Genomic DNA, 13,294 nt, shown 5'->3' on the forward strand with positions numbered 1-13,294 from the left:
ATATGCATTCCATAAGCTTGTTCAAAGGGGCTTTTGGTCTCATTTCTCCCTCTTTATCATTTAGCTATATGATTCCTAAAAGAGTATACCGCATATATTAAACTAATAATGAACAGTAATTTATAACACATTTTTTGTGTTTTCTGTTAAATTATGATTTCCCCTTAAGATATTTATTTTATAGCTTAATACTATTTTCTGACAAATGCTCTACAGATGTAGAGCTAAAATATGATCAACCCTTTCATGTTAATTGGGCCCTAGATGATAGTGTGTGTACCCTGCTGCTCAATCTGACCAACAGAGATATTTTCATTGGCCACAGAGCAGACATTTCCAAAGAGCTTGTAGCCTGAGAACATTTTGGAGACACAACACGTTGTCAGGGTCTATGCAGTCCCTGTGTCATCCCTCTCCACCCTTCCCCCTACCTCTCACACCATCAGTCACTGACAGGACATTTATCCCCATTGCCTTTCCCTAGTTCTTTGAAATGAAGTAATAGTTCTATATGTGACTGTTCCCCCACATAGAATAAATAAAATAAAAACAAATTGGAGTTTTAATATATATGTTTATATATGAATATATCTATATTAAATAGTATTATCTATTATATAGTGTTATATATTGTAATGCATAAAAATATATTTAATAACTTGTATATGTACTACATATATACTAATTGTGTAATTATATAGTACATAATAATTACATATACATGTGCATATATATAAAGAGAGAGAGGTGAGTCTTAAAAACCTAGGCTTTCCATTGCAAAAGCCAGAAAAATAAAATTTCAAATGTTTGTCTTTATTGTTGCTTCTGCTGTTGCTGTCTTAATTTTAAAAGCTTCGTTTAAAATACCAGCATCGTGTTTACAGGCTGAAGCAGAGTTCCGGGAAATGTGGGACACTTAACTAACCCAGCTCCCTGTTTCCCCTTCTTGTAGTTTGGGGGTGGGAGGCCAGTAGAGCTCCTCAGATCTGGGGAGAACCTATGCATGCACCATGGTGTATTCTGGGAGGAGACAGGGCCACAGTACACACTATTCCTTCAGGTGCATGAAAGGAGAGCTCAGTTGGAAGCTTTGTGCACTTGAACAGAAAGTGTCTGAGGTAACCACCAGGCTGGCATGTAACTTGCTGTTGTGGGAGATTCCTCCTTGATGACATCTGGGTAAATAACCCACTCGAGAGAGACCAGTCTCAAAGGGTTGGTGGCCCCAGAGTGAGCCAAAGTGGGCTTCCCCAGTCAGAGGTGTAAACAGCGCATGCCATGGAGTTTGAAGCCAACACCCAGGATCAGCCAGGACAAGCTACACCAACGTGGATGTCCTGGAGGAGTGATAGCAAATGCCTCTCCCTTCAAGGGAGGATTCTTTGATCACTGTAGGGGGAAGGAAGAAAAGAGATTCCTAAAAATTTACATTTTAAATTGCAAGTGAGGACTTTGATGTAGTCCCATTGGAAAAAGGGGCTTGTGGGCATAGTTAAGTTTAATTCCAGGGAAATGAACAAAGTTCCATTTGCACACCAGTGATGCTGTGGCTATAAATGCCAAGCATCATGGGATTGCACATCTTCATGCAGCATCTCAGTTCAAATCAATGACAATAAGCAGAGCCAATGCCGTAGAGGGAATGCCGATTTGGAAGGGGTTGGCTGGTGCACCCACGCACCCATTCACCACCAACTCCCCTCTGACAGACAAGGCAACAGATTTACTAAAAGGTTATGTGACATGGCCATGCTAAGAATTTCTGGGGCTAAAACTATTCTCATTTCAGTGTACTTCTCACTGTGCCAAACTGCATGCAAATAAATGACTGCTAAATTAATCTAGAAACTACAGAATGGTAACTTTCACCAATCATTTTTAAATTGGGCAAAGAACATTAATAGGAATCAAAGCAAAAGAAAAAAAAATCACCATAACAAATGGGCTTCCCTTTTCTACGTTCATTCTCTTGTGGTTCTGATCTATAAGCAAGGATGAATTATATACCTTCTCAATCCAAAGTACAGAAAACCATGAACTATGGTCTATAAGATTTCCTAAGTATTTTCCAGTTTTAACACATGAATTTCATCATAAAATTATATTTAATAGATCTTTCTTTATTGAGTTGATTCTATTCTTTTCTCAACCATTCCCTCCTGTCGAACATTTAAATGATTCACAATTGCTAATAACGGCTCTTGCCGATTCAGTGAACAAGTATAGAAACAGCCTTAGGGTTCAAATATATACTGAGAACAAAAGAAATGCACACTACCCAGAATTCAAAAGGCAAATATTGCCTTTAGACTTGAAAGATGGCTCTATCTAATTCATTTTTAGGAGATGAAGTACAATAACATCTTGTGCAATGTAAACATAGGCAGGTCACTAGAATGCAACTCCTGTTTATGGATTGCCAAAGTATGTAATCCAACATTTTAGAAGTTTAAGAATTCAAAAAAAAAAAAGGAAGAAAAGAAAAAAAGAAAAGAAACCCCTTAAATGTTGCCACTGAATCATCACAACAAAAAAGAAAAAACAAAAACAAAAACAAAAACACTTGATTTTCACCATCCCTGCTCCAGTTTGAATTATGAAGTATTTTATTGGCTCTGGGAATTAAGTATTGATTTTTTAAGGGCATATTTAGGTAATTTTGCTAAGAAAAGGAATCCACACAAATAGTTTGCTATGAGTATTAATTCAAAGACATTAGCACTTAATGCCTCTAACAGAGTATGTTACAATGCATGAATCAATATTCAAAATTAAATTATATTTAATTAAGTACAAAAGGCATATAATAGCTGGAAACCTAGATGCTAATGGATAGAAACAGCTAATGTTTGATTTTCTACAAACTCATTGAAGAATTCTAAAGATTTACAGCCATCATATTTTATCAATAACAATTTTTATATGTAGTTTATTTATTTATTTTTAAGATTTTATTTATTTATTCATGAGACACACAGAGAGAGAGAGAGGCAGAGACAGGCAGAGGGAGAAGCAGGCTCCATGCAGGGAGCCCGATGTGGGACTTGATCCCCGGACTCCAGGATCACGCCCTGGGCTGAATGCAGGCGCTAAACCGCTGAGCCACCCAGGGATCCCCTAGTTTATTTCTTTCACAATTTTTTCCAACATTATATGCTGTTTTATTTTATTGTAATGATCCTCTAGAAAACTCTTTATGTAGCTATTATATGGAATTGACAATAGTTTTTCTATTTGCCTTGACATAAGACCTTTATGTAATGCAGATTAGGTAGGAACAGTAACAGCAGAAGAAATCTTGTTATGAGTTGAGTGTTTGTTTGTAATAGATTTATTTTTCAGAAAAGTTTTAGATTTGCATAAAACTTTTGAGGGTTGTACAGAGAGTTCTCATATACTTCCGGTTTCCTCTGTTAACACCTTTATATGAGTATGGTGCATTTGTTAAAATTAATGAAGCAATATTGATATATCATTATAAGTAATATCCATCTTTAGTCAAATGTCCTTTTTAAGGTTTTACCTAATGTCTTTTTTCCCCACTTTAGGATCCCACTCAGAACACCATGTTACAGCTATTTGTCAGGTCTCCATAGGCTTCTTTAGGCTGCGACAGTTTCTTAGACTTTGTTATTTTTGACCTTGGCAGTTGACAAGTATTGTCCAGGTATTTTGTAGAATGCTCCTCTATTGGTATTTGTCTGATGTTTTACTCATGATTAGAATGGGGATTTGGATTTAGCAGAATAAAACCAGGTAGATAAAGTGCCATTTGCATCTCATCACATCAAAGGTAGATGCTGTCAACATGATTTATCGCTGGTGATGCTGACCTTGGTCACCCGGCTCTTCTGCTTGGGAGATTTGTTTCTTCTTGCTTATTTATTTATTTATTTATTTAATCATTTATCTACAACAGTACGGATTCATGGGTATTTATTTATACTTTGGGTTATAATCCAGTTCTACTTTTAAACATTTTACTGCTTGAATTATTACAGTTTTCAGCATTAGGAGCTTGGTAATTTGGTGTCTGTCTCTTTAATGTATTCTCGTCAATGGGATTGTTTTGAATATTCCCTTACTTTTTTTGGCAGGACAAGATGCTCAGGATCATCCTGTATATTTTTCCTAAAGTCTCCAAATTGTCCATTTCTCCAGCTGTTCCTGGGCATCAGATGTTCTCATTGCTACTGAGATGTCATTGTTCCTAGGCCCTCTCAGCTGGGACATACGTGTATGTGTACACTAACACATTTATGGCTTGTTTCAATCACTCAAATAAGCCATAACGAAGTCTATACTCTTGGACTTGTTCAGTGCATTAAGTAATGCATTTATTACATTCCTTTGTGCATTTTAAAGGAAAATAGTTAAGTGGTAATGAATTGCAAGTCTCCCAATTGGTAACAGATGATAATAATAATTAATCATTAGATTTCTATTAAACAAAAACAGACATATACAGTTCCAGTATAAAAATCTGCATCGTTGAGCTCCTTTTGGAAAATTATTCAGCAGAAATTTTGAAGAGTACTAATAGATTTTGGTATGTTATTGTATTTTGTGTTTTGTTTTCTTAAGTGAGCATAGCAATAGACTAGTAATTCATCAGAAGATATAAAATAGGATAATCTTTCAAATGTATTTAGCCAGATAATGCACCAATGAATATATTGAAGGATTTAGAGAGCTAAAGGAAAGTGTTTTCACTATTGTAGGGTGCTTCTGTGAGATTGATTTGTGGTCAGTAGGAGTTTACTCTTCAATTAGTCAATGTCCTTTCTTCTTAATTCCACTTTGTAACTAATCTTACCTTGTATTTAATAAATATGTTAACATAGCATTATTCAAAATTACATGTTTAAAAAAAATCTTACATTTTTAATAGGACCAAAAAGGACTGTTTAAGTGTCTTGGGGAAGTCTTGGGAAGTTACCTAAAGATTTTTATTTTTCAGTAGTTCATAAATAAAACATAAATACAAAATCAAATATTTTTACCTCTCTATTGTTTTTTGTTTGCTTGTTTTCTCCTCTAGGATAGACCATTTTTCCATTTGACTTATTATTCCTAATATTACAATGTTGATGCAATAAGATTATAGGTTTTTCCAATTTGATGTGACAACTTGATCTTAGCAGTAAATCAAGACAAACTCATGAAGTCTATGTAGCTGGTATACATTTCTTTTTATTTTAAATGTTTTCATTTCTCCACAAAAATTTATCATTGAAAAAATAAAATATTCATTTAAAAAGAAATAAGTAGGTTGAACTCCAAATATAGATACACTTTTAACTTACTACAGATTATATTCTTGGAAAATACATTACAAATCTAATATGAATTGTTCCATTTAAAATCATGCTAAGAAGCAAGTCCAGTGAAAAAAAATTAGTAAAATGGCCCCATATCACATTTCACAGTAATAAAAATGATATACCTTTCAGGATAGATAATGTGGTTTTAAAAATGTTTTCAATATAACAGAGAACAACAAGTGTCTAAACATTTAAAATGTACAGTTGACCCCTGAACAACATGAGTTTAAACTGAATGAGTCCAGTTAAACACAGATTTTTTTCTGATAAATACAGTACCATACCGTATGTACTTTTTCTTCTTTACGATTTTTTTACTAACATTTTCTTTTACTTAGCTTACTTTATTGTAAGGATACAGTATATAATATATATAACTACAAAATTTAAGCTTATCAACTATTTATGTTCTTTTTTTTAACTATTTATGTTCTTGATAAGGCTTCCATGGACAGCAGGCATCTAGTTAGTTAAATTTGGGGGGGGTCAAAGGTTACATGAGAATTATCAACTGCACAGGGGTCAGTGCCTCTACCCTCTATATCGTCCAAAGATCAACTGTACTTTTAAAGCTTTATAAAAAAATTCTGAAGTAGAGTGCACAGAAATTTGTAGACTGAAGAAGCAGTAGGATGTGTGGTCATGTGAGCTCTGCTATGTGGGCTGAAAATTTCAGTGGTTTTATTGGCAGTGTTTCCTCAGATATGTTCTGAGGAGCAAGAGTTCAGTGAGACACTAATAGTTGTGACTCAAAGAAGAGTCTTCTGATAACAGAAATGTAGGAGATACTGGATTTTAAAAAAGAAACAGATTTCTTTGTGCAGCATCACAAAGAGCCTTTAATATACAAACTCGCCTCATGAATCTCTAAGGGACAGTGGTTCAGTTCTCCACACTTACTTGGCCACGCAAATAAATTATTACAGAGCACAAAACTCCTACTCTATTCGTTAACAGGGAGAAAGAGAGGGAGGTACCTTGGTCAACTCTACCACATGACATTCATTTTACAAATGAGACCACATTTCATCTTTGCAACAAACTTGTGAGTGTGCTTGTTTCTTCTTCTCTAGCTAACAAAACACCCCCCAAAACTCACATAGTAATCTTTTCAAGGTTAGCCAATTAGGAAAAGAGTTAGAAAAGAAAATCCCCTTCTACCTGGAGTTCTCCATCACTCTTTCTTCTAGGAGACATTACTTCTGGAAAATTTTAGGACATAGATGATATTTTCTCAATTATATGGTTAGTTATCAGTGGAACAACAAAAAAGGTTTGAGAGACTATGGAAAATCACTGCCACCAGACTCTCTCCATCAGTGCTCCCTCAAAACCATTCCAATGAAGTGTAACTAAGTCTAATTAAAATCTAATTAAAAATAGTGTTTGCTAGGCATTTGGTAGCAAGGCTTTCTCTCCAATTGGATTGCCTTCCATAACCCCCTCTTAAAGAGAAATCATGGAGAATCCAATAATAATACCAACTTTCCTCTTTGCTAATTGCCTAAAATATTCTCAAATATATATTGTTTTAACTTTGATTTATGTGATTATCCCTGAATCACTAAAAGAAACAGTTCATCTCTCTTATATTTGATTTCAGCTTAAACAGTTATGTAACTGCATAGATAAGTCCATATACAATACAGCGTACTTTAATGCAAGGAGCTTGAAACTTGAGAACAAGTTCTGGCATTTCTACTGACTTGCACTTGAACTTAGGCAAAGCTAACGAGTTACGGTGTTTTCATCGAAAACTGGAGATTTGAAACCATATAGGAAACATAGCCACAGTTCACGTTTACATAGTATAGACGTTGGGCTTGTAAAATTAATATTAAAGAAAAAGATAAATTATGCAGATAAAATAATATGGTAAAAGAGCTGCTCATTTGCAGTAATATGTTCACATGAGCCAGGCACTCTCTTTTCATCATGCTATAAGACAGTTTCTTTCTCAGATTTTTCAAGGACCAGTAGAAATTCTTGTTAGGACCAACGTGCTCTGTCTGGGTGAAATCTACCTGAGGCCATTAAATCTCTCTAAACAAAGGTAGGAGTTCCTGCTCCAGGTTTGGCAAGATGAACCCACTCTGTCTTTTGTGCATTTGGGTCCTTGAACTTATTCCATATTGACTATGGCCATTGAGGCAATAAATCAGTGGCATAAGATGAACTGAAAACTCCCCAAGAGTAACATTTGGAATGAAAAAAATAATAAAGTGTCTGCAGTGAAGTCCTGATGAATAACTTCAATGATTACATATAGCATACACCACCAGAATATAAGCTTCAAGGGGGCAGGTGTGTTTGTTTTATTCACTGTTGTGTGCTCTGCCTCTAGAATTATGTCTGGCTCATGGTAAGGGAGTAAGCGTATAGTAAACATTTGTTGAGTGAAGAATAGATATTAAAATGAAGAGACAATTTGTGACTAAAAAACAAAGTTGTAAGTTTTTGTACACTGAAGCAAAAATACAAGCAAATATGTATGAAGCAGAGTTTGGAACTTTGGGGATCCTGAAGGTTAAACATTTTAATTAAAATGACGTTGTGGCCAACTTGATAATTAAAATAAAATCCTAAAATAAAATAAAATAAAATAAAATCCACTTGGATCTCTCTTAAGGAAATAAGAGCATTTGGACAACTATATTGTCATTTAACTTTTCATGCCATTGACATAAATTTCCACAGTATTTCTCTTTATATGCTATATGTACTTGCATAATAGAATTATATTTTTAGTACTTTGTTCACAAATCACAAAAATTGTTTACTTGATTCCCTCTCTGGGAAATAGGAAAGGCGGATACCACTATGGCTAAGTCACAGAAGAAGAGATTTGGGTTCAGAAATACTAAATGTGTAACAGCGATACACCACATTAACTACTGAGTCCCTGTTCAGGAATAAAAAGCCAATAATGAAAAAAAAGTAAAAACAAAACAACAAAACAATTATAATGCAACTAATGTACCCATATACTGCTCAAAGTACTTTCATTTTCTATTTTATGTACTCTTACCAATGTCACTATGAAGTTGCAATTGTCTTAGTTGGATTTTTCAGGTGCAGAATGAAGACTTGGTGAGACTGAATAACTCTTGCTGACGTAGCTCGTAAGTCTTGGAAAGGGGACTTGAACCTGTGCTTTGTGGCACAAATCCTGTGGCAGAAAGCCTGGCTCCCAAAACTTGACTCTTAACTATGCTTTTAGAGTACCACCTCTACGACTGTGTATATTGAGGTGATATGTAAAAATATAGAGATGTAAATATATTTTTCTTTTATGATCATTATTAGCAATATGATGCATCTGTCTCAGAAATTGCATATGCACATGGCATTTTTTGTTTTGTTTTGTTTTCTTTTCTTTTCCACTAATGGATGGAGGTATGCCGCTGTCTATTCAGATCGTCCTGACCCTGCTGTAACTATTAGTTATAGGTTGGCTGGCCATATGGCTCTGAAGCTCAAGTGTGGGGAAAATAGTAGTGGGAATTAACTGGTCGTTAAGGTACACTGGAGTATACAGAGAAGAAGGGAGGACCCACCATCCCCTAGAGAATTCCCATCAGCTGGCCATATTTCTCTTCCATGAAGGATACTGGGAAGCCTCTGGAGTGTAGTAGTAATGTTTTGGGTACCTCCATCCTATAGGATCCCCTTCATGTCTCTAAAAGGTGGTGTGAGGTTGGTTAAACTTTTCAACTGATATCCACTAAAAGTGTGAGAACCATGTACATGCCCATAGTAAATGACCTCTCTGATATTTAGCAGTCATGAATTTTATCTTAAATTTTATACCTTTCATTGGCTTTCCTCAATAGCTCAAGTTGAAGCAGACACTCACAAGAAAAGTAGACTGCTAATGAGTTCATTGAAGCATTCAAGTGCCTTTTCATATAAACGCAAGGCAAAGCGCTTAACATTAATGCTGTACTTCAGATATTTTAAGTTATTGGAAAACATGGAAGTCAGTAATCAAGAGTCCCTTTTTGTGGTTGGTTGGTTGGATTGCTCATGGCTTGTAGGAAATAGAAGAAAAGATGAGAGATGAAAAAGAATGCTTTTCAATTCTCTTTCCTTTCCTACGCACACGCACGCGCGCGCACACACACACACACACACACACACACACACTTCACACACTTGCTTAGTCTCTAACTCCTTTGATATTTTGTATTCAGTGTTGGACTTGGCTGACATAAGAAACTCCCCGTAGAGAGGTAGGTTTCCTCTGAGCTAAGGCTGGTTTCCATGGTGCTGAAATGTCCATTTAAAAGTAAGCATAGTCCTGAGGTACACACAGGGTAGTGCTCATGCCAACCACAGGTCACTGGGAGTCAGAAGGAGTTAAGACATTTGTACTGCACATAAACAGCACCAGGCCATGCAATTTTGCTTTATGCATTTCGGCTCACATTTAGAGAAAGGAAATCTCATTATCTTACACCATATATTTTAAGGTCAGTGAATCATGTTGGGTTGTTTTCACTTTGAAAACCACTTTTAAATGCATGAGTGTAATTGCTTGGATAAATACTCGGCTCTGTGAACAAGGATGTTTTAAAACATCCTTTTCCACTCCTTCTGGGAACTCCTTTAGGTTTGGGTAATGCCACCTTAAGTTTATTATAGAGGAAGGAGGACTATCGGCTGGCATAGCCCGTTCTAGTATGTCTCGATTTGTCTGTTTTAAAATATATAAGGTATAAGCAAAACACCAATTAAGTCAGTAAATGTCGAAAATTGTAACACACATTCATCATTAATTTAGTATTGTTTAAAAGAACTTGTTCTTGGGTTGTGGAGGGTTGATTGCATCCGGGGAGGGGGGAACAAGGATATTAAGGCTGGAATATTTCTAAGACGAAGGATATTTTAGTTATGAGTGGTATTTTGTGTGTGTGTGCATGAAAGGAATACTCTGAAACTCTTTTAATGGGCAGTCTAAATTATCCAAAAATGCACATTATTATTATTATCTATAATCTAGAGAAATACATGTGCAGTAAAAAAGAGTATTAGGTATCTTTTCTTTTCTTAAAAATTAGATCACATATGCCTAAAGAAAATGCATTTCAAAGCAGAAACTTTTTTTTTTTTTCCTTTACCTAATAGCCATGCTAAGTGACAAGAACTAGTTTCTGGATCTTTGGAAAGAGGTTGGCTGATTGCAGGCCAGAATCAGTAAAGTTATTGAGAAATTTCAGCTCGTCACTTGGTGAGTGCTCTGCACTGTTCTGTGCGCGCTCTGTGGGTTCCTGGAAAGGGTGTGAATGGGAAGCCTTTAGAGCTCAGGGCATCACTCTTGCTACCTCAAGCGGGGAGACTGGAGAGGCTGGGAGGCCCACAGGGTGTCTGGGCCTCACCTGTGGCTCCCTCTTGGTGTCCCTAAGAAGCACACTTGGTTGGGGAAGGAGGAGGACAGACTAAGGGGATAGAAATTGGGTTTGGGGAGGACATTAAAAAGAAGGCAAAGAGCTTTTTGAACGCCCCCGCGCCCAACAGCCTAGAAATCACTCAGTGCCTCCACTGCCCCAAGGTGGTGGGTGCTGTGCATGTAGGCATAGGAATCCACAAACTAGCAAAGCCCCCCGCCGTCCCACCTCTTCCATTGTCCTTGCCTCTTGCTCTCTCTAGGCTGCCCCAGGGTTCCCACATTCAGCCTCCCAGTCTCTCTATCCCGTCTGCAGCGGGAGTCCGGAGTCCTCCAGGGAGTCATCCTGGGAGTCATCCCGCTCCTGCTGCTGCTGGACCGTGCTCTCCACTCTTGAACTCTCAGCCACAGAGCCCGTCCCAGGCTCTGCCCCCCTCCCCCGTCTTGGTGGAACCCTCCAGACTTTGGAGTCTCTCCACGTAGAAGTACCCAACTTAGGCATGAAGACTTGGGAGGCTCGGGGTTACCAGGTTCGGGGAGATCCGGACGTGCCTGCGGTCGCCAGGCGCCCGGGCCGCCCCGGGTGTTGGGCGGGAGCGGGCGATGCTGCGCCTCGGGGCCGCCCGACGTCCGCCGGGACGGGGAGGGCGCATCTCCGCGCGCAGAGCCGCTGCCCCCGGCCCCCCGCACGCCCGCTCCGCGTCCCCGAAGCCCGGATTGAAACACCCGCCAACCGCCCCCCGCGGGGACGCCCGGCACTCGCCGGGAGGGCGGCAGCGACGCGGCTTCCCCTTCCTCGGAGCCCCCGCGCGCGCTGCCCTCGCCGCCCCCGGCTGTGCCCCCGCGCCCGCGCGCCGCCTCCCCGGGCCCCGTCCCGCCGGCCCGCAGCCCCGCGCGCTCCCGGGCTCACTCACCGATCCTGAGCACCTGCGGCGCGGTCTGCGGGAGCACGCAGCAGAGGAAATAGACGAGCGCCCGGCCGGCGTCCCTGGTCCCGAGCCCCGGCTGGGCGAGCAGCGCGCGGCGCTCCATCTTCCCGGCTTCTTCACTTCCCGCCGAGCCCCAGCCGCGGCCGCACGCCCGCCAGATGCAGCCCGCTCGGCCCGGCGCCCTGCCTCATCCTCCCCGGGATGCTCGGCGTCCGCGCCCTGCGCTCCCCGCGGACCGGATCGTGGGAACGCGGCGCCGGCGGCGGCGCTGGGCTGCTCGGGCTCCGGGCGGCTGCCGCTAGCCCATCACCGCTCCTCCCCGCCCCCCCCCCCCCCCGGCCGCGGACCGCGGAGGGTCGGCGCGGAGCCCCGCGGAGGAAAGTTGCTGCCTCGATTTGCGGGCTCGGTCTTCCTCCTCCGTCCTCCGGTCTGCTGGAAAGTGGGGAGGTGGGGTGGGGGGGGGGTAGGTGGAGGGGGCAGCGAGCCGAGGAGCGGCGAGGGGGAAGGAAGGCGAAGGAGGATGGAGAAAGGGCACCGGGTGAGTTGGCGCAGGGGCTCTGAGCGAGCAGGAGGGGCTCCCGCAGGTTAACTGGGCTCGGAGCCACGCTCTGGCCTCCCTCAATCCCTGCTCGCCCCCCGCCCCCCTCGCTGGCCCCACCCTTGATTTCCTGCCCGCCCCGACACCACCGAGCCGGGCACTCACACACGCACACACGCACGCACATTCTCCCTCTGCGTTCTCAACTTTGCGCGGTGCAGCTGGAAAGTCGGGCGAGTGTTGCAGACTCGGCACCGAGGAAATCTTACCTGCCGGTGGAACGGAGGCAAAGTCTGCGCCGCGGGCCGCGCGTGGCAGAGGGACCTCCTAGGGAACGGCCCCGCGTGCCTCTTAGGGGGTCGTGGAGGCCACCAGCTACGCCTCTTCCCATCACCGGCTGCAGGGTTGCCTTCTCGGACGCCGGTGTTCTGGAGAAGAGCCGAGCTCCCGTTTTAACTCGGACGAGGAGGAGAAGGAAGAGAAGGAGAGGAAGGAGAAACCTCCAGGACTCTAAGATTAGAGCGGCTTCTTTCCTCCTCAGACCCCAGATAATCGCTTGTGAAATTGCTTCCGTTTACAGATGGAGAATTGGGAAAGGGCAGCTTCCAGCGCCACTCCTTTTCTTGATTTCTTCTGACTGTCACGTTTGAACGCTGGAAGACAGGCTATTTTAGCAATGTAGGTTTGGGGACTATTTCTCTGTAGAAGGACAAGGACACCTCCCTGGGGAAATCAGCAGCAGCATTTGATCATCTTTGGCTTAATTTCCTTTTGAGCGTCCTGGGGGAATGTTCTATATAAATGTTTGCTAGCTGTGCATTAACATTCATAGAGATTCCTTCCCCCCCCCCCACACTAAGTATGGATTTTTGGAGGACTGGCCTAAACTGAGTCAATCTATCTGAAAAACATCCCTATAGACATGCCTAGAATTGGAAGTACAAAACAAATCTAATATACTTTAAGTTTCATTCATTCATTCATTCATTCATTCACCAAATGCATGAGTTTCTTTCATGTGGTGCCAGAGACTGTACTTTTTTTTACTGAAGACCCTATATGGGCAAAAGTGCACCACCTGTCCTCAAGGGAGGTTATAGTCCACTGCTGGAAGTGC

General features: G+C 41.1%; 1 protein-coding gene across 7 annotated transcripts in view; it reads right to left on the reverse strand.

Annotated features, from left to right (window-relative positions):
• The window catches only part of GRIK1 (glutamate ionotropic receptor kainate type subunit 1), a 358,854-nt gene extending 347,112 nt beyond the window's left edge, over positions 1–11,742 (reverse strand). For all 7 annotated transcript variants that reach the window (XM_055313531.1, XM_055313528.1, XM_055313529.1 and 4 more), the window contains exon 1: positions 11,625–11,742. In XM_055313531.1, coding sequence (XP_055169506.1) covers positions 11,625–11,742 — 118 coding nt within the window. The remainder of the gene's footprint in view (positions 1–11,624) is intronic.
• Between the last annotated feature and the right edge of the window lie 1,552 nt (positions 11,743–13,294).

The sequence above is a fragment of the Nyctereutes procyonoides genome, unplaced genomic scaffold (assembly GCF_905146905.1).
Source record: "Nyctereutes procyonoides isolate TBG_1078 unplaced genomic scaffold, NYPRO_anot_genome, whole genome shotgun sequence".
NCBI lineage: Eukaryota > Metazoa > Chordata > Mammalia > Carnivora > Canidae > Nyctereutes > Nyctereutes procyonoides.